Raw genomic sequence first — 24,571 nt, 5'->3', positions numbered from 1 at the left:
GTTCAAACTTTCTGTGATTCCAGGGTCCATGCGCTTAACCATCACACTATACTGTCTCTTCAGAATTGAGAAAAAAACCTTTTCAGATCATATCTAAAATTGTTTCTTTATCTAGGAAGTTTAATCAGAGCTACTGCTAATTAACTCACTCATTCATCTTTCCTCTGTGTTCTGTAATCTGCTTTAATTATTTAGTGGTAACTAGTAACAAATGGAGAAATGGTTGGCTAGAAAATGGACCAAAAAAGATGGTTCTGGATTTTCTTCAAATAGTTGATTAGCCTCTGAATATATATGCAGTATTTTATAAAGAAAGGTGATTTAGCAATCTGCAACTGGTAAGAGAAGAACTTGTGAGTCTACCTTTTTTTAGCAGCTTAGCAGCTAGGAAAACATAAAGGTATGAGGTAATGTTCTCTAACCAAACTTTACTTGTGTTATGGTAAAAGTTTATTCTTGGGCTGAAAAACACCCACTGGTGACACAAATTTTAGAATTTAGTATAGGGGTTGGTGGGTCAGCTGGTTGGGTGCCCAGCTCTTGACTTCAGCTTAGGCTGTGATCGCAGGGTCAGTCATGGGATCAAGCCTCACATCAGGCTCTGTGCTTAGCACTGAGTCTACTTATCCCTCTCCTTCCGCTTCTCCCCACTTGTGTTCTCTAAAATAAATAAATAAAATCTTTTTTAAAAAGTAGAATATAGTACACATTTATTGGATATTAATGTGTTTAAAATATTTCCAAAGTTAGACAACTTCAAATATTATATTCCATACCAAAACTTAAATATTTTGCATTCCAACCTTTTGGGTGAACAAATTCTATGAATACACTGACATCTATTTATCATTATGTAATTACATACATATATTACATATAATACATTTATTAATTCATTATAAAATTAACATCTTAAACAGTACAAATTGATTATCTTATTATCTATACCAACACATACAGTTTTTGTTAGAAATACTAGAATGAAGTATACAAACAGTAACCGGTGAATAATACGGGTTTCTTAGCGCAAATATGGCTAAGCTTGTGGGAACTTATGTTGGAAACCCATTTTCCAGACCAAAAGTAGAGGAACAGCTGGGATAGGAGGTTAGGTAAGATCCACATTCACTTTGCATTTTCAAACAATATATACTTCCCTAGGAATTCTGAAGAGCCACATGAAAAAGGATTACATCAGTAACAAACACACTTCCAGATTTTAATTCTACTAATAGATCTCGATTTATTGGGTAGAGACCCATACTCTACAGGAAAGTGAACATATGTGTTCAAATGTTCTAATCCCTCATTCGATGAGACTGTTCCATGCCACTCATGCAGTAAGCTGCAGGCTATGAGAAAATAATGCTCTAGAGCAACAAAAATCATATTTGACTAAGATATTTGAATGTAAAGATTTATATATTTTGATCTTCAGGCAAGTCTACAGTTAAGTCTGTACTTACTGATTAGGAGTTCCAGGTGGAGATCGTGATGGAAGGCTCTGTGTTTCTAACCTGTCATCAGATATTGAATTTCTGCTTACTACTTCCCAATCCATTAATTTCCGTGCCAAGGGCTTACTTGGGGATCTGCAGAAATAATTTGATATGTAAAAATTTTTATATTTATACCCCCAACTATAAACCAAATCTTAGAATTTGTCTTGATAGATCATATTCTAGATGAGTAAAACATAGTTTACTTGAAAGAAATTTAATGCATTTAGTGGCTGTTTATACCATAACTTCCTAAGAAATTAAATCTGGAAGGAAAGACATGCCAAGGGTAGAAGAGAGAACAGAGAAAAGAATAAAGGAAAAAAGCAAAGGAGTAGTTGGCTACCAAGTTATCTCAGATAGTAATACTATAAATATTGCCTACTCCAGAGTTTCAGAAACTTAGGTCATCTTGTGATGTATTAAACAACTGCTAGCATATTATCTCCTATATATCCTTAAATCTACACCCTGATCCTCTACCTTAAAAACAGAGGACAGGAAAATGATAATCATGTATATTACAATTTTTTACGTATTATATATAGTAGTAAGTTAGTAGACTGTTTTGTTTTTTTTTAAAAAAACATTTAGAAGGTTAACATTCTGTTTTAGAAGACTACGTTTTATTACCTATTTATATATTGTCAGCTACCACAGTGATAAAGATGAGAACTAAGTAGTCTTTTCAGAAAAGATATGGACCTTCGCAGAATATTAAAAAAAAAATTCAAATTCCGATAGTGGCCAAAATTCATGACATCTACTTTCTGACACACAGCATTAATATGAAGGTTAATATAAGGAATTGTGTGGCTTATATAAAAACACGAAATAAATCATCTTGTAAGCTGATAGTTTTATATTTCATTAATAAAATTCACTGAAGCACATAGACATAGACTGGACTAAAAAAGCACAGTAACACTTACCAAGAATACTGACTAAAATTTGTAGACATAGTTGGAAAAATTAAAATAATAAGTAGAGCATACTAGTTTTTGACCTTCCACGAGACAAAGCATGTATTTATGCCTAAATATCTAAATTTACCAGTATAGCATATGACCCTAGATCCTTTCCTACCTCCTACATTTTATTACTTATGAGTATCTAAATTTTCAGTGCAATGTTTCAGTCTATTAATTTTATTAAACCACAAGTATCTTAAATTACTTAAGAATCCAAAGCACACAAGTGCCCCATCATTTTGGGTATTCACTGCCAAAATCTTTTACAGTTTGGCCGAATGACATCTCCTTAATTTAAGAACATACAACGTTTCCTAAAAGAGCTGTAATGCTATTGATTCAAAAAACAGGGCACTGGCTCAGATTTCATTTTTCATGAATTCCTACTTGAATCAGGACACCATTTAGCCCAACATCCTAATATTGCTGTGTAACCTCATATTCCTTTAGTCATAATAAAATGGAAAAAAAAGTGTATCATTTCATGCATTTGATTTTTAAACTGAAGATTACTAAAAGAAACCTTAGCATTTACTGCTCTTCTGTTAGCCAATTATTGAAGATAATAAGCTATTCATTCTCATGTATTAGATTACTAAACGTAAACTGTAGGAGTTCATAATCATAGGTAGATCAACTACTTTCATTTTCAAAGACAGGGAAAAAACCATTTGAAGGAGGAAAAAAATCTAGTTATACTCACCCAGTATGGAGCATCAGAACACTTTACTGTTGTTAATAAACTAAACATGGTTAGAAATGTTCTGCATTTAAAACTAAATTTCAAGTGTTTTATTAACAGCTTTAACCTCAGAGACCCACCCACTCAAGCTTGCTGTCTATGTTTCCTGTTGAATGTGGAAATTTCAGAGCAAAAAATACCACACTTCATCAGTGTGTTTGCAATGTGGTAAGTATATTTTCTGACCATGGCACTTTATTTTTTTGTTGCATGTGAACATTCTTTTGCTTTCTTCTTAGATTTTATATGACAACTGAAGAAGTGTAAAAGCAATTCAAAGAGTAGATATACTGGGGGAAAAAAATAAAGGAACTTATTTATTACTGCTGAGAAAACAAACTTACATGGAACCTTTAAGGAGAAATCTTTCTATCTACATACCACCAATTAAAATTCTAAGAAGGACAAGAACTCTAGAATTGTCCAATAATTTAACAGAATAACTCAACGACTGCTAAAACCATGAGAATATTTTGGTAGATATGCATCAGGTCATCACAATAAGCTTGTGATATATTATCAAAACAACCCTAGAGAAGCTTAAGTCTTTTGGAAACTGCAAGATCATTACAACAGTACCATTAAATACAACTTTATCCCTGCTGATGACTTTTTTTGGGAAAGTTTTTATTTATTTACTTGATAGAGAGATCACAAGTAGGCAGAGAGGCAGGCAGAGAGAGAGGAGGAAGCAGGGTCCCCGCTGAGCAGAGCCTAATGCGGGGCTGGATCCTAGGACCCTGAGATCATGACCTGGGCCGAAGGCAGAGGCTTAACCCACTGAGCCACCCAGGAGGCCCCCTGCTGATGGCTTCTTATTCAAAGGCAGATTCATGAAATTCCATATTAAAAAAGAACTGGGGGGCGCCTGGGTGGCTCAGTGGGTTAAGCCGCTGCCTTCGGCTCGGGTCATGATCTCAGGGTCCTGGGATGGAGTCCCGCATGGGGCTCTCTGCTTGGCGGGGAGTCTGCTTCCTCCTCTCTCTCTCTCTGCCTGCCTCTCTGCCTACTTGTGATCTCTCTCTGTCAAATAAATAAATAAAATCTTAAAAAAAAAAAAAAAGAAAGAAAGAAAGAACTGGGGGGGACGCCTGGGTGGCTCAGTTGGTTAAGCAGCTAGCTGCCTTTGGCTCAGGTCATGATCCCAGCGTCCTGGGATCGAGTCCCAGATCGAGCTCCTTGCTCAGCAGGGAGCCTGCTTCTCCCTCTGCCTCTGCCTGCCATTCTGTCTGCCTGTGCTTGCTCTCCCCCGCCCCACCCTGAAAAATAAATAAAATCTTTAAAAAAAAAAAAGAACTGGGACAGTTACTTGAGGCTTCTCATATTGGAATTTTAGCCCACTATTCATCAAGTAATGCATATTTGTTTTATAAAATAACCTACTGTGGGATGCCTGGGTGGCTCAGTTGGTTAAGCAGCTGCCTTCGGGTCAGGTCACGATCCCAGCGTACTGGGATAGAGTCCCACATCCGGGTCCTTGCTCAGCAGGGAGCCCGCTTCTCCCTCTGCCACTCTATCTGCCTGTGCTCATTCTCTCTCTCTCTCTCTGACAAATAAAACAAAATCTTTAAAAAAAAAAAAAAAAACCTATTGAACAGTTTCTCATTTTAATAATGCATATACAAAATGAAGAATTAAGATGCAGGTATAATTGTGCATATGAAGAATTAAGATGCAGGTATAATTGTGCATATTTCTCAAGGTCACATATGATCAAAATATCAAAACACTAAAACTTCTATAAAGTAATTTGCATGTGATATTAACATTAATAAATACATCTATAATTTGGTATTAATATTAGGATGTCATTCTATAGTGGACCAAATTAGCAAATCATGTTTACTATTTTTATAAATATTAAGCAAGAAAAAAATTTAAGCTTGTTGAAAAAGAAGAAAAAAATCTATGTTATTAGGTGTATTTTTAACAAAAAATAATCAGAAATGTATTAACTTTGATTTTAACAAGTCTGAAAGAAATAATGCAAATAAAGTGTAGTACTAAGAACCTGAATATCTTTTATATTAAAACAACAAAGTTAAGAGGAAGTAATTACTTCATTCTTGAGAAATTTCAAGAAAAAGAATTTCAAAAACATTTTCTGTACATTTTAACTTCCTAAGGGTGCTTAGGACTTTCTAACTGGAAACAAGGGTATCTAAGACTGTAAGAGGAAAGGTTCCGAAAATTTCAGTAGCCATGTCTATTAGGGTACACCTCTCTGGTTTTACTTTCTTCTTTTCTCCCTTCCCTAATAACCAATTTAACCAAATAATCATTACTATGACACTAAGATATATATTTAATAGAGAAGTGATTTTAGATTCAGATTTAGAAGTGATTTATTTCATAATTCTAAAAAACAAGGCATAACAATACATCAAATTCAGATCTTTAAACAAATGTTGAGACAATTTACATCATTCAAATTCAAGTAAATTTATCACAGCAAAATGCTACATAGCCCTGACCAGCTAAATCCTTCATCGCATTTTCAGACAGTCTTCCTCTTGGGTAGATTATTCATAGATAAATGAGGATGAAGATAAGCCAGGAATGAAGAAACAAACACAATGCAGGTAAATTTTATTATTCAAACACATAAAAATCATGGTTGAATAATCTTTTGTTTCAAATGTCCTTACTCCAAGGAACTTAAAATTGCATTTATTATTTATCTTTACAAGCATTCCAGTGCTGGCAAGGAGTCAGATAGGTTTAGCAATGACTGCAACTCCAGAGGCAGGAAAGTGACAGTTAAAAGGAAGAATCATAAAGTTAAATCTACAGTTTAGGATAAAAGGATTTATCTGTTTAAAGATTTACCCTCATAAACGACTAGATTTTTTCAACATAAAAGAGAGTGCCTATGACACATTAAGTGACAAAAATAAGCAATAAAAAGTGTGAAATAATTTTTAAATGAAATATATATATATACACGCATATATCTCTGTGAGGATATACAAGGCAAAATCTTGAATAGTAAGTACTAATTGGGGGGAGGGGCGAGGGTGAGAAAGAATTTTAAGCAGGCTCCACATCTAGCAGAGTCCAAAGTGGGGGTCCATCTCAGGTCCCTGAAATCATTACCTGAGACAAAATCAAGAGCCAGACACTTAGCCAACTGAGTCACCCAGGCACCAACCCCCTCCCCCCACAATTTTTAAAAAAATAATCATGTTGGGTCATGATTTTTCTTTATATTTTTTGGCATGTTGGAGTTTTTTCCTTTTCTTTCTTTCTTTCTTTCTTTTTTTTTAAACAGGGGAAACCTTGAACCCAGTGGAGTTTCCCACGTTTGGGGAAATCACAGGGGTCAGAATGGCCTGAGTGCAATTTACTAGTCTCTACCTGAGAGAACATTTTTTGTGATTATGGTTATCTTCCCAGCCACATAAGTATTGGTATGCTGGAATTTAAAAAAAATAAGGAAGCATCACTTATATAAGTAGAACAAACAATAAAGCAATTTATATTTTTGGAGAGAGAAAAGAAGAAAACAAATTCCTTTTACTCAAGAAACACAAAATAGGAAGGTCCTTTTGATGAAGACTAAGAGCAAAATTAAAGTAAAATCAAAAGCAAAATTCGGGGCGCCTGGGTGGCTCAGTGGGTTAAGCCTCTGCCTTTGGCTCAGGTCATGATCTCAGGGTCCTGAGACTGGCCTGCATTGGACTCTCTGCTCGGTGGGGAGCCTGCTCCCCCCACCCCCTCCACCTGCCTCTCTGCCTACTTGTGATTTCTCTCTCTCTGTCAAATAAAGAAATAAAATCTTAAAAAAAAAAGAAGTTTAAAAAAAAAGCAAAAGCAAAATTCTATAATTAAAAATAATTAAAATTCTTATGCCTCCAATGGCAGTAGACACCAAGCAGATGAATTTTTAAATTTTTTTTTAAAGATTTTATTTATTTGACAGACAGAGACCACAAGTAGGCAGAGAGGCAGGCAGAGAGAGAGAAGGGTGGAAGCAGGCTCCCTGCCGAGCAGAGAGCCCAATTCGGGACTCGATCCCAGGACCCTGAGATCATGACCTGAGCTGAAGGCAGAGGCTTAACCCACTCAGCCACCCAGGCATCCTGAATTTTTTAATTTAAGGACTTATCCTCTAAGCCATTTCCACTGAAAAAACACTGCTTCATTTAAAACACATCTACCATACTACACACACTACTACAAGAGCTGGAGCTAGTTCAGTGAATAAAACAGACAAAACTCCCGCCCTCATGGAGCCTACAAGCTAGTGGGAGAGAAAGATGATAAAGGAGGTCATCTCCCACAGTTCTGAGAAAGGAAAGCAGCCAAGCATTCACCTATTTCATGCAGAACAACAAGAAATATTCTGTAAAGGTTAAAAGTGTGGGTAAGAACTGGGAGGCCTGTGGGAGAATCCTGCTACATCCCTTACTATCTCAGTTAAATTATTCAAATGTGCAGTGCTCAGTTTTCTCACCTGTAATGGAATTTATCACACTGAATTATGGGGATTGTGAAATCATACACAAAAACTGCCTGGCACAGATAAATACAAAATTCATGTTAGCCACTATTTGGTTCACTAGCTATTTTCTGTCCACTCACATCCCCATACAGCTGACTCCATCACAGCAGCTAGAGTGATTCCAACTGTCACTCCACACTCCCATATGTTTATTATGGAACATTTCAAACATTAACAGAAGTACAGAAAGTAGTTCAATAAATAAACACTGCCCTCAGGACCCAGGTGCAACAATCATCACAGTCAATCTTGTTGTCTCCCTACCATTTACTCAAACCCTTTCACTTCACTGATTCTGAAGCAAATCCTAGAAATCATGGTATTTGTAAATATTTCAGTTTGTCACTGTAAAACACGACAAGTCTGCCAGATTGTTAAAAATGCTAGTCAGTTCATATCCTTTCCAGTGGGGGATCTCAGCCCTTAAATCCAAAGTCCTTACCATTATCTTACATGGGGTCATACAAGTTCTGGCTGCTGCCTACCTTCCTCTCTAATCACCTTCTCTAGGCCTGCCTTGCTCTTTCTGGTCCATTACTAGCTGGCCTTCCTCTAACATAACAAGTAGGCTCCAGCTCCACGTCTTGTGCTGGCTTAGTCCTTTACTTACATCAGGTATCTGCTGTACCAATTAGAATTTAAGCTCCATAGGACTAAGCTGTGTATTTTGTTCTTCACTATATTCCCAGGGCTCAGTAGAGTACGTCTTTGATAATTATTTGCTGCCACCAATCTGGTCATTCTTCCTCCTTTCATTTATTGGATAATTCTATGAGAATGTAGCTCGCACATCTCCAACTAGACCTGTGCCAGTTTAACTCCTTTTTCCAATACAAATCTGTTCTCTTTCTATAGCCCCTTGTCCACCTTATATCACTCAAATCTGATGGCCTTTCCATATACTCCTGTCTCCAACACACTTCCCTCTAATTGATTAACAATTTCTTCTAGTTCTACCTACAAAATGTTCCCCAAATTTGTTCCCTAGTCTCCATTTCATCACTACTGTTTTAATTCACTTGAATTTTTCACTTGGATTACTGCAATAACCTTTAATTGGTTTTATAGTGCTGAGTCCTTACTTCTAACCCATTCTCCATCAAGGGCCCTTAAACCTGTTTTCTAAAACACAAACCTGACTGTCATTTCACTCATTAAAAAACAAACTGGTTATAAACAGCTCCTAAAAATACAAAGATAACTAAGTGGTACCCAAAAAAATAAATTTATTTCTTAACAATGTGATTTAAAGAAATGGAAACGGACTGAATAATATATGAAATTAATCATTATGTTTTTCAAAAATGTTCAAAAATTTCAAAAATGTTTAAAAATGTGCACGAAATCGACTTTCTAACAAAATGTTACATTAATAATAAAATACTTGATTTAGGCTGGTCAGAACTATAATGCTTGGCACAGGGTTAATTTTACTCATGTAAAAAAACAAAAAAAAAAGGGAATGAATAAACTAGACAAGTCATTACTCCTTCAACATAACTTATTACTTAATTAAATAAAGGATCATGTGATAATTCTGTAATCACATTTGGAAAAAGTGTTTTTAGTAATTTTTATCTTTTACAAGCAATTTAGACACTGAAATAGAAGAGGTGGCTTACCTTGCAAATACCCTGTCTTTATTTGCTTTTTCTTTGCCATACTGAACTGACTGGACTTCAGTTCTCCCACTGAAATACATAAACATGCACAATAATAATATTTTAAAGAGAACACTAAGATAAAATAACAACACACACATGATTATATTACAACTTCATAAGAAACAAATTTCTAGCAAAGAAAAGGTGGCAGAGGATAAGAAGAAAACACTGGACTAAATTCTAGTTCTACCTGAATGGATGAAGCTTATTTACAGCTCCACCATTAGTGAACAACAATGTATTCCATAGACACTCCATTTTCAGATACTCTGTTAGTTGAGAATGACTATCACCCTCACACTATATGTTGGGTCTGTGGTTTAGCTAGTGTCTCTACTACTCCTTGATAAAGGACCTGAAACAGGAAGAATCCTGAAGATTCTTACTCTTTCCTTGGACTTTTCTTTCTTATCTACTGATAATGATAACAGATATGAAGACTGGTTATATCCTCAAATCCTTCCTTGTCCAGACATTGGCAACTCCAGACTCTTGTATACAGGAAGGACAGAAATATGGTTGCAAACTGAAGCCAATCCGTGTAGCAAGCACATAGTTTATGAGTGGAAACTGAGCCTCCTCTGTGGTAAACCAATGTGTTCAGACCAAATCTGTTACTAAAAACTTGGTTTTCAGAGAATTTGCTACTTGACACATCACATTATTTAAGTGTGAATAGATAAATGTCCAATATATCAAATATAACTATTTACATATGTAGATACCTAGTTCATATAAAAAAAGCCAAATATATGTTTCTTTCTCCCCCTCCCCAAATATAGGTTTCTAAAGCAAAGTAAGCAATTTTAATAACATCTTCTGTGGATAAGTATAGATTCATGTAAACAGAATGGTCTATCTGTTCAAGTTTTAATGGAAAAGTCAGAAACCTAACCATGATTTTTAAACTTAGGTACACTGAAGTTTCTTAAGAAAATATATTTCCTGTAAGTAGGATAAAGTATTGGGTATTAAGGAAGGCACATATTGCATGGAGCACTGAGTGTGATGCATAAACAATGAATTTTGGAACACTGAAAAAAAAATTAAATTAAAAAAGGATAAAGTATACTTGCAATTGTGAGCAAGGTAACAAATTGAGGTTCACTATTGTTTTGTATTTCCACTTTAGAACAACTTTAATCCACTGGATGTTTTGGAAGAGAGGTAATAAAGGTTTGTATTTCAGTAGGTTGATGGAGCAATTAATAAATTCTCTGATATATGAAATTCCATCTCTCAGTCTAAATAACATATCAACATTTTAAGTCTTAAAAAAGTGCTAGTATTTTGGGGGCGCCTGGGTGGCTCAGTGGGTTAAGCCGCTGCCTTCGGCTCAGGTCATGATCTCAGGGTCCTGGGATTGAGTCCCACATCGGGCTCTCTGCTCAGCGGGGAGCCTGCTTCCCTCTCTCTCTCTCTCTACCTGCCTCTCCATCTACTTGTCATCTCTCTCTGTCAAATAAATAAATAAAATCTTAAAAAAAAAAATTAAAAAAAAAAGTGCTAGTATTTTTAACCATTGCTTATTATGAAGGAAAAAATATTTATTTAATGCATACCCATTAGGGATAAGACCATGTCCAGATAAACATTTGTCATACTGTCATTCCTACCTCAATTACAGTATTATCAACCATTTTGACGACTAAAAGGTGTTTTGGATGTTTTAAAAGTATGTAAGGACTACAAACATAAAATTTAACTTTTACAACGATAAACATACATGGTTTACTTATATACACTAATTTAATTTAATGTTAACTGAGCTGTCATAGGCCTCAATCCTCCTCCTGTGCTTGGCTAAGTTTTGTAGGCTTGCTAGTCAACAAACTATTTTCTAGGTTCCTTTGTGAGTTGGTTTTCTATTAGGTTTTACATTTTCTCTAATGGGTGATCAGAAAGTAGAGGGAGTCAAAAGCAGAAGACTGGCAGACACTGGTGACTGCTGTAACAAGAGTGGGAACAGGATGCTGGGAGAGACAGCACATAGATGTTATGTACCATCCCTGATCAAAGCAGCACCTCTTGGGCAGATCCAGAACCGACTGTGGCAATGGCTCTAACAGTAAAGTAGCAGTTCTAGGCTTACGGATTCCAGCCTAGATATAACACAAATTTCTGAGCCTTAAGCATGATCCATTTTTCCTGTTTACTTCTCTAAAACTCTCCTTCTTCTCCCTTTTTGTTTTGCTAGCCTCTCTAATACCTTTGTAACTGAGTCCCTCAAACTGCTTTTATTTGAAAAATGAAAAGGACTTCCTATGTGTCTGACTGATAACTTACAGTGAAGAGGATTCAAATGGGACACTATTACTCAAAAGGCTAAAAAGGCATTAACAAGTTGACTTTTGTAACAAAAACATAAAGGCAGAATTGAAATATGGGGGAGCATTAGAGGTTTATATTTCCTATTATCCATAATATTGTTCTTTAGGGGTTTAATATTACTATTATTAGAACAAAACACAAAACTGTACCACAATCTAAAAACACCAAATTCTGATAGTAAGATACTTATTTTTAGGACAATGAGAAAATGACAACTGGTAGAAGAACACAGGTTCATTATAAGTAATTTCAGCAATACAGAGGAGCAAAACAAAAATATTTTTTAAAATCCCAAATTAAAAAAGAAAATTAAATTAGAAAAAAATAAACCCGCCAAATTTAGTCAGAGTCTTATCCCTAAGAAATAATCTCCATTATCAGCAGGTAAAAATCATTTAGAATGATATCTATATACATAATAAATGCTAAAAATAGGGACATAATTCTATTAATACAATGATTATGCTAAATATCCCACTTTTAATGAAAACAGTATTAAACTTATTTCCCTTGAACTAAAAGAATACTGCCATTCACACATAAAGAAAGAAAGATTAGGAAAACCTTAAGGAGTTGGTGTTATAAATATTTAATTTTTGTTAATATGGATTCTCATACTTCCACTAGTCCCTTGCTTCCTCATTTTATTATATTGTTATTTTTACTTTATCAAAGTTTATAGCATTTTAATTTTCTATAGTCATAATTCTGATAGTTGTCAAGGATTAGTTCTATGTTTAAATGACCTAACCTTCATTCTTAGTTCTTTTCCAAGATTCTTTTTCTTTTTTTAAAGATTTTATTTATTTATTTGACAGAGAGAGAGAGAGAGAGATCACAAATAGGCAGAGAGAGCAGGCAGAGAGAAAAAGGGGGAAGCAGGCTCCCTGCTAGGCAGAGAGCCCGATGTGGGGCTTGATCCCATGACCTGATCCAGAGGCAGAAGCTTAAACCACTGAGCCACCCAGGTGCCCCTAAGATTCTTTTTGAGTCATGCTGACTTATCTCTTAGATGACTTAATTTTCTTAAAGAAGTTCTTTTCTGGATGCCTGGCTGGTTCAGTCAGTAAAGCATGTGACTCTTGTTCTCAGGGTTGTGAGTCAGAGCCCCACATTGGGTACAGAGATGACCTAAACATTAAAAAAAAAAAAAAAAAAAAAAAAAAAAAAAAAATTTCCCCCAGATGGGCTCAGAGAAGTTATATTCTCTGAGGTTTTGTATATTTGATAATGTTTATTGGCTTTAGACTTGAATGGCAGTTAAGTTTAGTATTTTTCAGTTGCTTTTTTTCTTTAGGACGGGGCAGACAAAGAGTGGCTCACATTATAATAAAAAAGAATACCATAAACTTTATGCCAAAAAATTCGTTAACTTAGAGGAAAGAGATAAATTCCTTGAAAAACATGAACTGCAAAGCTCACTGAGAAGAAGAAAACCTGAACTGCTTTATATCTATGAAAGAATTTGAATGTGTTGCTCAAAAGCTTCCTATAAACAAAACTTCTGCCCTAGATTAATTGGTAAATTGTGCCAAACATATATTTTTTTAAGATTTTATTTACTTGAGACAGAAAGAGAGAGTGAGTGTGAGAGAGAGCACGAGCATGGGGAGGGGCAGAAGAAGAGGGAGAAGCAGATTCCCTAGTAAGCAGGGAGCCCAACACGGGGCTCCAACCCAGGACCCTGAGATCATGACCTGAGTTGAAGGCAGACGCTTAACCAACTGAGCCACCCAGGTGCCCCCTGCCAGACATTTTAAAAGGAAATAATACCACTACTACAGAAACTTTCCTAGAAAACTGAAAATGAGGCAACACTTCCCAACTCATTCATTGAGGCTGAAATTACCTTGACACCAAAACCTGACACTGATATTACAAGAAAAGAAAACTACAGAGCAGTATCCTTCATGAACATAGATGTAAAATTTCTAAACAAAAATTTGGCAAACTGAATAGAACAGGATAAAAAAAGGATAAAAAATCATGACCAAATGGGGTTTATCCAAGGAATGTGGGGTAGGGTTAGCACTTGAAACTCAAGGTAATTTATCATACAAACAAATTAAAAAGAAAAACCATATCATCTTTGTAATAGTTGCAGAAAAAGCATTTGACAAAAACCAGTATTCTAACATAAACTTCCAGCAATTGAAATATCGAGGGAACTTCCTCAACAAGCATTATATACAACATCTATGAAGGGCCTACAACTAATACCACACTTAGTAGCAAAAGACTGAATATCTCCCCCCCCCCCCCCAAGACAAGGAAAAGACCAGGATATTTATTCTCACCACTTCTATTCAGCACTGTACTGGAGGTTCTAGCTGGGGGAATAAGGAAAGAAAAAGAAACAAAAAGGATCAGAATGGAGAGGAAGAATTGAAACTGTCTTTATTCTCTACATAGAAAATCTGTTGGAAGCTACAAAAAAGCTCCTAGAAAAAGTGAGGTAAGCAATGCCTTACTACTGAAATCAGATCAACATTAAAAAGATCAACTGCATTTCTGCTTAATAGTGAACAATATGAAATTAAAATTTAAAAAGACCTTAAGAAATTAAGGATAAATTTAGCATGGACCTGTGAAACTTGTAAATTTGTGAAAGACCTGTACACTGATAAACTGAGAATAGTAAAAGATAACTTAAATAAATAAAAGATGTATCATGTTTCATGAGTTTGAAAACTCAATATTTTTAAGATGTCAATTCTCCTGAAATTGATCTATAGTTTCAGCACAATCCCAATTAAAATCCAAGACATGGTTTTTTGTTTGTTTGTTTTTTAAGAAAGAGAGAGAGAGTGCGCATGAGCCGGGAGGTGGAGGTGGTGGGTAGAGGGTAAAGGGAAAGAGAATTTCAAGCAGGCTCCATTGCTCTATGCAAAGCGAATGTGGGGCTCCATCCCACAACCTGAAGATTAGGACCTGACCTGAAATCAAGAGTTAGACACTTAACTGACTGAGCCACCCAGGCGCCTCCCCCAAGAAGTCTTTTTTGTAGAAACTGATCAGCTGGTTCTAAAGTTCAGATGAAAATGCAAAGGACCTAAAACATTTGAAACAACTTTTAAAAAGAAAAAAGTTGGAGCACTAATACTACTATATTTTAAGATTTACAAATGAATCCAAAAATAAGTCCACACAAATATTGAAAACTGATGTTCAACAAAGGGGTAAAGGCAATTCAGTGGAAAAAGGGCAATCCTTCAAAAAATGGTGCTGGAACAACTGTCTATCCATATGCAAAAAAATGAACTTTATATATTTTTGTTTATATTTTAAAACATATACAAAAATTATTTCCAAATGGATCAGAGAGCTAAGTGTAAGAACTAAAACTATAGAAGTCTTAAAAGAAAACAGAGGAATAAATCTTTTCAGCCTTGGGTTAGGCAAAGATTTCTTAGATATGATGCCAAAAGAAAGATCCATGAAAGAATACAATGGTAAACTAAATTTCACCAAAATTGTGTATTCTACAGAAGAGGTAACAACAGGCTTGATGAAAATGTAATGGAACTCTCACAGCTGGTGGGTACATAAAATGGTAAAAACGGCCTTGAAAAAATGACTGGCAGTTTCTTGTAATCTAGCCACTGCACTCATAGGTATTTAACCAAGGGAAGTTAAACCATATAAATACTTTTACATGAATGACCACAGCAGCTTTATTTTTAATAGCTCAAACCTGGAAACAACCCAAATGGGGAAATAGTCACTTCATATCCATAAGTAAGTGAATGGATTAACATATTGTAATATAGCTATACAGTGGAGTAATATTCCACAATAAAAAGAAACGAACTACCAATACAGACAAGAACACAGATGAATTTCATCAGAATAATTATGATGAGTCAAAGAGGCTGGACTAAAAAGAGTACGTAATAAATACGTTTCAATTTCTATAAAATCCTTTAAAATGCAAGCCAATTTATAGAGACAGAAAGCAGATCGTGGCTGCGGGGACAAAGAAGGGTAGAAGAAAGAGGGTACAGAGGAACATGAAGGAAAAATGGGGGAAGATACGCTTGCTATCTTGATTATGGTGATGGATTCAGGGATGTAAATAAATCTACAAACATCAAATTTTAGATGCTAAACATGGTAGCTTACTGTATACCAATTAGACCTTAATAAAGCTGTTTAAAAATATAAAATTTGCCACTATGAGGCACATATTCCAAGAGCAGTAACAGCCTGAATGGCAGATATTGCTCCTCACCCTGCCAATATTTTTTTTTCTTAGATTGTTCTTTAGTTTGTTTTTATTAACATCTGTGGTGGAAATTACATCCTCTTTCAGTGATTTTTTTCCCCAAACTGGTTTCTTTAACTGTCTATTGTTCTTGTCATTGTGATTAGATTTTGTTTGCTGTGGTACAGATTGGGTAAAATCTTTTATTTTTTTCTCATTGTATCTGACACCAATCTGAATTACAGTCAAAGGCAGGTTACTATATTCTATGCATTTATGTTGCCTAGGAGATATGGTGTGTGTACCTTTATGGTATGTCGTATTTTCAAGGACAGAGGGAAGGAAGAATTCTGCTAAAGAAAAGTGCAGTCCTTAATAATAACCCTGATGGTCATTTAATCAATAATTAAGTTTATTGAGGGACTACTACACTATTTTCTCAATGGAGATTTCTTCTGCCCCTCCCGAGATTTAGACAAGGCTTTAAAAATTTTTTTCTTCACTTTCACCAATGATACAATACTTGTTTTCTCAGTCCGTCCATCTGTCCGTCCATCCATCTACCCATCCATCCACCCATCCAAGTAGGCTCCAAACCAAGCATGGAGCGAAGTGTGAGGCTTGAACTCATGACCCTGAGATCAAGACCTAAAATGGGATTAAGAGTCAGACGTTTAATGGACTGAGCCACCCAGATGCCCCATCAGTCTATTTATTTTTAAATTTACAAGTACCATCACCTTACTTTTCTCAAAATTGCTTTTAGGAAAGGTACAGAAGAGTTAAATATGACACCACTTAAGAACCTGCTGTGCCATTTCTGTGATTAAAGTTTCCTAATTCTGTTTAAGTGTCGCTTAAGAGTATATTTAAAAGTTTTATGCTGTTATTTTTTCTGAAATTACAAATTGGGCATTTATAAATGTTTGAGATTTCTGGGGTATTCTCAATATTTCCACATGAATATAAAACATGAATTAATCTAACACATAATGATAAAAGGTTTTATTTACTGAAGATGGAAAATCTTTTTTGAAGCAGAAACAGAAATGGATAACATTTGTTTTAATAAAAGATTATGAATGACTTTGCTATGTAATTTTTTCCCAGGTTGCACTTAAAAACTAGCTTTCATGGGTCTTTTAAGAACTCCAGAAGCAAAATTAATCAGAACTTCTCCAAATTTAGAATTATCCCTCAAAGACTGTTTCCTTCAGGAAAAATAAAAGCTACCAAGAATAAATAAAGTTTTAGGAAAAGGAATCTGGGGTTAATATTCAATGACTAAATGTGAGTTTTGCATAATAGGTGCCTGAACTCTTTATAACAAAAGGGTTTAACAAACTCATACATAAAAAGCAAAGTATAATTATTCCCCACTTTTTCAAAGTTTGTGTTATGCCACTTTGCTTTTACAAAAAAAAAGGGAGAAAAAAGCATTCAGCATTTGTTTTGTAGCAAGCCACTGTAGAGGCTGTGCACACGGCAGTGAGAGTACCCCACCAAGATCTTTCCAATGAAGCACACTCAGCATCTCAGCATTAAGCCACCAAAGCCACATATTTGAACTGTGTCTTTGATCATCTGTGCTTTATCTCCATTTATTTTGTGCATTTGTTGGTAAGATGTGTCCTAAGGTGTAAGAAAAAAAAAAACTATGAGAGGTCATTCTTGGGGTCTGGAAATGCTAAATAATTTTTCCATATAAACTAATGGTAATGGCTTCTTTACTTTATGCCATTTGACATACAAAAGGTTTAACAGGAACATTCTACTTTTGGATAGTGAGGGAAACTGGCAATTATATGCTCAGCAGAAGATATTTTTGCTTTTACAAATAAAGATGTCTTAGAACAAAGAAAAATTTTCATATAAATATTTAACAAAGACACTATGGAATTCATAACATGTCTAGAATGTAAATAATTAGGTATGACTGATTTACTTTAGAAAATAATGTTATCTTGTTAGAAATACGGTCAATGGAAAAGGTATCTCCATCTGGTTGGATCACAATAACCTTTAGAACTTTTTGCTGATCTATATACAGTGTCCACGCTCCAGAGATTTTGACTCAGTAGGTGTGTATGAATTATACACATAGTATGATTGATTACAACAGGCCTTTAAAATGAAGAAAAATCCAGTAACAAAGCATTAATGCACAAGCAATACTCACCAGTACCGAAATTTTGAACCTAATGTAAAATAATGTGCAAAAAAATTCTTTTGAGGTGGAAGTGGTCTGTCCAAACGGAAGAATGTGTGATGTTCTACACATGCTTTCCACAAGTTTTTGCATGCTCTGTAATTCACCATATTAAATCCCAATAACGTTTCTCTAGATTCATGCTGTAATAAACGACAAAATGCAGAGAATACCAGGAAGACATCAGGATTTAATGTTCCATTTAGTTTACTTTCTGCAGATAAATATTCTAGCCTTACAAACAGCTAATCCTTATAGCACAATACTTTTTTTGCTTATCTAATAAAACAGCAGTAAAATAAACATAAAGGTTTGCAAAATGTGGATCTCACCTCATTCTGTAATATTACGACTCTTAGGACTTTTATTTTAGAACACCATCAGAAATAAGTTAAAGACCAATATACATCTGTTTTCAAAACTTTCTAGCTATAATTCTATTTCAAAATATAACCCTGGCCCATGAACTAAACTTTAAGATACACTATCACACCTATTAAAAATATTTTAAAATTCATAAACCTATCTAGATTGTCAGTACATAAGAATATTCATTCAGTACTTCTGAACACTATAATGCAACTCAACTTTTAAAGTATGTGGCAACATAACAGAATCATTTCTTTAATTTTTCTCTAAAAGTTTGGCACAAATTACTATTTCAATGGAATTGAATTCACTGAAGTAAATTATATATAGTAAGGCACACAGGTTTTAAGTATATAGCTCTGGTTTTCACACAATGAATGCAACCATTTAATACCCAACCAGAACAAGAAATGGATTATTACCAGCAACTCTGAAGTACTATTTGTGCTTCCTTTCTACAGGATTATCTTTTCAAAGGTAATCACTCTTCTGACTTTTATCACAATAGATTATTTATAGCTGTTGAACTTTATATACATGGAATCATACATACATGTCTTTACGTCTGATTTCTTTTGTATTATGCTTCTATATTCATCCATACAGTTGTGGAAGTCATTTTCATTCTATGTAACATTCTACCATATGAGTATACCAGTTTATTTATCCATTTGTTATTGATAGACATTTGATGTTTCCAGTTTGAGGATATAAAGATACTGTTATGCGTGTGCATTTCTATTGCTGGATTATAAGATATGTGTGTTCATCTTCAGTCGATAATGCCCAAGAGTTTTCCAAAATAGTTAGATCAATATATACTCCCTCCCTCCAGCGGTATATCCTCCACACATTCACCAGCCACTTGCTTATCAATATTTTCATTAATCTCGTGAATGTGTAGAAGTATCACATTTTGGTTATAATTAACACTTCCCTGATGACTAATGAGGTTCAACACCTTCTCAGGTTACTGGCCTTGTGGAAGACCTCATTTCTGAAGTTTATGTTCGAATCAGTAGCATATTTTTGGATTGGGTTGGATATATCACCAACGGTGCGGTGTGTGTGCGCTTGTGTGTACATGATATACATATTCTGTGCTACTTCACTCCCTTAATGATGTCTTTTGGTGAATACAGTTTTAATTTTAACACAGTCCAAGTTATTGATCTTTTCTTTTAAAGTTAGTTTTCTTTCTATGTCCTGTTAAATGTTTGCCTATCAAAAGATATGAAGATATTTTCGTAGATAAAATACAGTAAGATGTCCATGTATAAACATTAAACTACTATGTGAGAAGATAATATGCTTAAAATGCTACTTCTTGATTACCAAAGAATTCTTAATTATGCTTAACTGGCTTTGTAGGCTCTAACTAATAGTTTACATATTGTACCACACTCCATAAATAATGCAAAATGATAGAGGAGATCTTACAAAGAGCAGTTTGCAGTAATGCTTCTCAGAAGAGTAGATCTAAGAATCATATATGTTTTTTTGACACTTCGCATAGTTCAAAAATTCTGTGTGATTCTGACTTTCTACTAATCGTATTTGGACAATTTGTAACAAATTTGCAACAAAAAGCACCCTCCACATTTTGTACACAATAGATACAAAATACTGTATTGAAAGATAAGTAGTTTGTATAAAGTTTGCTTATTTAAAAATAGGTATTTCAGAGAGAAACATTAACAAGGCAACATTCTGTAGACTATGACTATATACACTCTTTAATCAGTTGTTAGATGACTTTTGTTGATGTTATCTGTGGCTAAACATATTCTTAATGATATACAACCTTGAAGAATAGTTGTGAGGATTAAATGATATGAAAACAGCTGTGTAATTATCACACATTAAGACCTCAATAAATATTAAATACCAAAACTATTATTGCTAATAATAATAGTTTAATAATAATAGTGTTAATAGGAAAAAAATTAGAAAAATTCACTTCTACATTGCATTATACCAATATAAAAATTTAAAGTATTTGTTCACTAGTACCCAGATGTTTTGAAACATGTACAAAAATTTTCATTAGCAGCATTAGTCATAATAGCCGTAACAGGGAAATGCCAAAATTGTCCACAAACATAAGAATGAATAACTTATGGTATATTCATTCCATATAATACCAAGCAGCAATAGGAAAACTATTGTTTTGTGCAAAAATATGGATGAATTCACAGTGTTAAGGTTAGATTTTATTTTTTAAAGTTAAAAATAAGCAAACTAATCCATGGTGATACAAATGAGAATAGTATTTACCTCACAGGAAGGTTAATAAGACAAAGGGGCATCAGCTCCAGTAGCAATAATACCAAGGTGGTGGTAATGTTCTACATATTAACAGTATTTATTCATTACATACTTACCAGAAACACCATCCTTAATATTTGTATAATTTTCTGTGTAATTCAATAAAACTATAGAAAAAAACTTTTATATTTTTGAGTATAAATAATAAATCAGGCACTTTAGATCATTATTCTGATAAAATGCAGCTGACCCAAATATTTTTAAGGTTTCAAATACATTTTACACATACATGCACACACTACCATCTTGTAATTTGCATTAATTTGTTAAGATTTGTAAGAAATAATTTAAGGATAAATTATTTAAATTTTGATTAAATAGGTAAAATCATTAACAAGGTCAAGTTCTTTCCAACACTGTATTTTCACAATAACTCAATGTGGGGTGTGTGTGTGTGTGTGTGTGTGTGTACATATAAAATTCTCGGTTATCATCCTCATGAATAGACCCTGACAACTGACAGTGAACATGACGATGGAGATCAGTTTCAAAGTTCAAAAGAGAGCAAAATGGATATATAAAAGAACTTTAAATCAGGACTACAGTGACAGTGTGGAAATAAACATAATTCACATAAAATATGAATTACCGTACACAGTTATCAACAATATTAATAACACTTTCACTCATACTAAAAGTTTGGCCATGAATGACTTCATTTCTTAAGACTTCATTTATATATATATGTATTTAAAAAAGGCTTCATTTATATAAATATTATTCATGTTTGTTATTTATATTTATACAAATATTTGTAAGTATATTCATTTATATGAATAATTATTAGAGCACTACTCACCACTTCTTTTCTAAGTTGAATAAAAAACTGTTTGCACTTAAATGAAATTTTTACAATCTTCAACCTGGATAAAAAGAGAATGAATTGGATTATTTAAAATACTGAATAAAAATAAAAACACTAGCTTAATAATGCAAAAAATAATCTTTTAACTGTATATTCAGTAACTCCTAAACATTCAATCATATATATACACATTACCTAAGAAATCTAAAGACTTTGGTGCTTCATGAAAAGATAATTAGAATTTATATACTCAACTAAAGAAAGTTTTATCAGAATAATTGCTGTGAACTATGCCTTTCTCAATTTTATATCTAGAGAAATACATAAAGATACATGTAACAAATTAAAATTTCAAGATATACTAATAAGAGATATCAAAACTATAAGCAGTTTTCTGGTTCTGTAAGGAGTTTAGAAATCACCACTCCACTGTATTACATAAGTAAAAAGCTCAACAGGTTCAGAAATCAAAGTCTCTTCTTGGATTCATGAGAGAGGGGAGGGCGCAGGACTGCTTGCTGCTCCCAAGATTTGAGAGTCTAACAGGTGAAGACAGAGAATTACAGCTTACCAGAGCACAGACTCACCGAACAGAAACTGCCAGAGGAACCAGAGCCAGAGGAACCCGAACTGTAATTTAAGAACTGCTGGAGGCTCCATGTGGACAAATTCAAGAGTGAAAAACTCCAGAGGGACTCAGTTACAGGGGAGGGGAGACCTCCTACAATATTGCGAAATTTACCTCTAGGAGTCCAATCAGATTCAGAGAAAAATACCCTTGAGTTTCCAGCAAGGGAAGGGGAAAAAGAACCATCTTGAAATATATTAGAGCACTCTGTTCTTAATAAGGTCTGCCTTCAGGGGAAACTAGTTAGCCAAATCCTCACCTGCTCGGGTACTACCAGAGTTTAAGCAACTTGGGGAAGCCTAATTAGCTCACTCATGCCATCCTATCCCACCTAGCAGGGAAGAAAAAAAACAGAGAAACACTTGTGAAGTTCACAGTCTAGAGGCAACGGCTCTCTGAAACACTGAGAGGTAATCACAGGATACAGAACACTTGCCATCCCCCTACACCTCACAACAACATTACTAAGAGCCTATTTATAGCACTTCCTTTCACTGGAAAATCATGTCTGGCTATCGAAAAATTACAAGGCATACCAAAAGGTAAAAACACGATGTGAAGAGACAAAGCAGAATCAGACACGAAAGAGATGTTGGAATGATCAGACTGGTAACTTAAAACACCTATGATTAATACGCTAAGCGCACTAATGGATAAAGTAAAAAGGATGTAAGAACAGATGGACAATGTAAACACAGAGATGAAAATCATCAGGTTTCATTAGAAAGACAGCCCCCGCCAAATGCTATAGGTAAAAAACACTATCACAGAAACAATACTTTTCATGACCTTATTAGTACACTGGACACAGCTGAGGAAATAATCTCTAAGGCAGAAGATGTATCAATAAAATCCCAAAAGCCCCAAAAGCAAAGAGAACAAAGACTAGAGAAGAACCGAACAGACTACTCAAGAATTGTGGGACAACTACAAAAGATGTGACATACAGTAACATATGGTAATAGAAATACTGGAAGGAGAAGAGAAAGTAACAGAAGAAATGTTTGAAACAAAAATGACTAAGGAACTTTCCCAAATTAACATCAAATGCCAAACCACAGATGAAGGAAGCTTAGAGAACACGAGCAGGATAAATGCCTTAAAAACCATACCTAGGTATATCACATTTTTACATTACAGAAAATTAAAAATAAAGAGAAACATCTTGAAAGAAGTCAGAGGAAAAAACATCTTACCTACAGAGGAAGAAAGGTAAGAAGAGTTAAGTCCAACTTCTCAGAAATCATGAAGCAGGAAGAGAGCAGAGTGGGTAAAGTGTTGAGAGAAAAAAACCATCACCCCCAAATTTCATATTCTGTGAAATTATCCTTCAAGAATGAATGAAAAAAAAATTCTCAAAAATTGGGGGAATTTGTTGGAACGAGACCTGCCTTGCAAGAAATGTTAAAAGAGAAAAAAAATTATATAGGCCAGAAACTTGAATCTATATAAAGAAAGCAAAAACACTGAAGAAGAACTAAGTGATGGTAAAATAAAAATTAGATTTTTCTTATTCTTAACTGATCTAACATATAAGTTTGTTTGAAATAATAAAAGCAAAAATGTATACAATTATGTATGTTTATGTACATATCATATATACACAATTATATACTTATATATGTTTATGTATAAGTGAAATGATTGAAAGCAATGATACAAGGGACAGGAGGAAGGAATTAGCATACTATTATTTCAAAATAGACTTAGACTAATGTAAATATAATTGCAAACTCTAGAACAACCACTAAAAACAAATAAAAGTAGTAAAACTAATAAGCTAGGAAAAGAGAGAATGAAATCATATAAAATGCTCAATTAAAAAAGAATGGCAGGAAAACGAGTGAAACACAAAAATGGAAACAAAAGAACAAGGGCAATAAATAGAAAACAGTAACAAATAAGGCAGATACTAATACAAATATATCAAAAATCCTTTAAAATGTCAATGGGCTAAATTTAACAATTAAAAGACACATTGTCAGAGTGGCTCCAAACACAAGACACAACATATTTTGTTTAAATATAAAAACATAGATAGGTTAAATGCAAACAAATGTATAAAAATATACCATGCTAAAACTAGTTAAAAAAAGCAGGAGTACTAGGGATGTAATGTATATCACTGTGATTAAAGTTAAATAATACTGTATTATATATTTCAAAGTTACTAAGACAGATCTTAAGAGTCTCATCACAAGGAAAAAGAATTGTAATGGTATAGTGATGAATACTGACCAAATACACAGTGATAATCATTGTGCAATATATACAAATACTGAATCATTATTGTACACCTGAAATGAATATTCTGTTA

The 24,571-nt window shown here is 34.2% G+C and overlaps 1 protein-coding gene and 1 pseudogene across 5 annotated transcripts in view; both read right to left on the bottom strand.

Annotated features, from left to right (window-relative positions):
* Positions 1–24,571, bottom strand: part of PTPN4 (protein tyrosine phosphatase non-receptor type 4) — a 221,962-nt gene that overhangs the window by 42,150 nt on the left and 155,241 nt on the right. For all 5 annotated transcript variants that reach the window (XM_032353878.1, XM_032353880.1, XM_032353879.1 and 2 more), the window contains 4 exons: positions 21,621–21,684; positions 18,095–18,267; positions 9,339–9,407; positions 1,467–1,592 (listed from right to left, as the gene is read on the bottom strand). In XM_032353878.1, the coding sequence (XP_032209769.1) occupies positions 1,467–1,592; positions 9,339–9,407; positions 18,095–18,267; positions 21,621–21,684 (432 nt within the window). The remainder of the gene's footprint in view (positions 1–1,466; positions 1,593–9,338; positions 9,408–18,094; positions 18,268–21,620; positions 21,685–24,571) is intronic.
* Positions 6,494–6,620, bottom strand: LOC116598027 (annotated as a pseudogene).

Source organism: Mustela erminea, chromosome 8 (assembly GCF_009829155.1).
Source record: "Mustela erminea isolate mMusErm1 chromosome 8, mMusErm1.Pri, whole genome shotgun sequence".
Lineage (NCBI taxonomy): Eukaryota > Metazoa > Chordata > Mammalia > Carnivora > Mustelidae > Mustela > Mustela erminea.
This window is presented reverse-complemented; position numbering and strand designations above follow the sequence as displayed.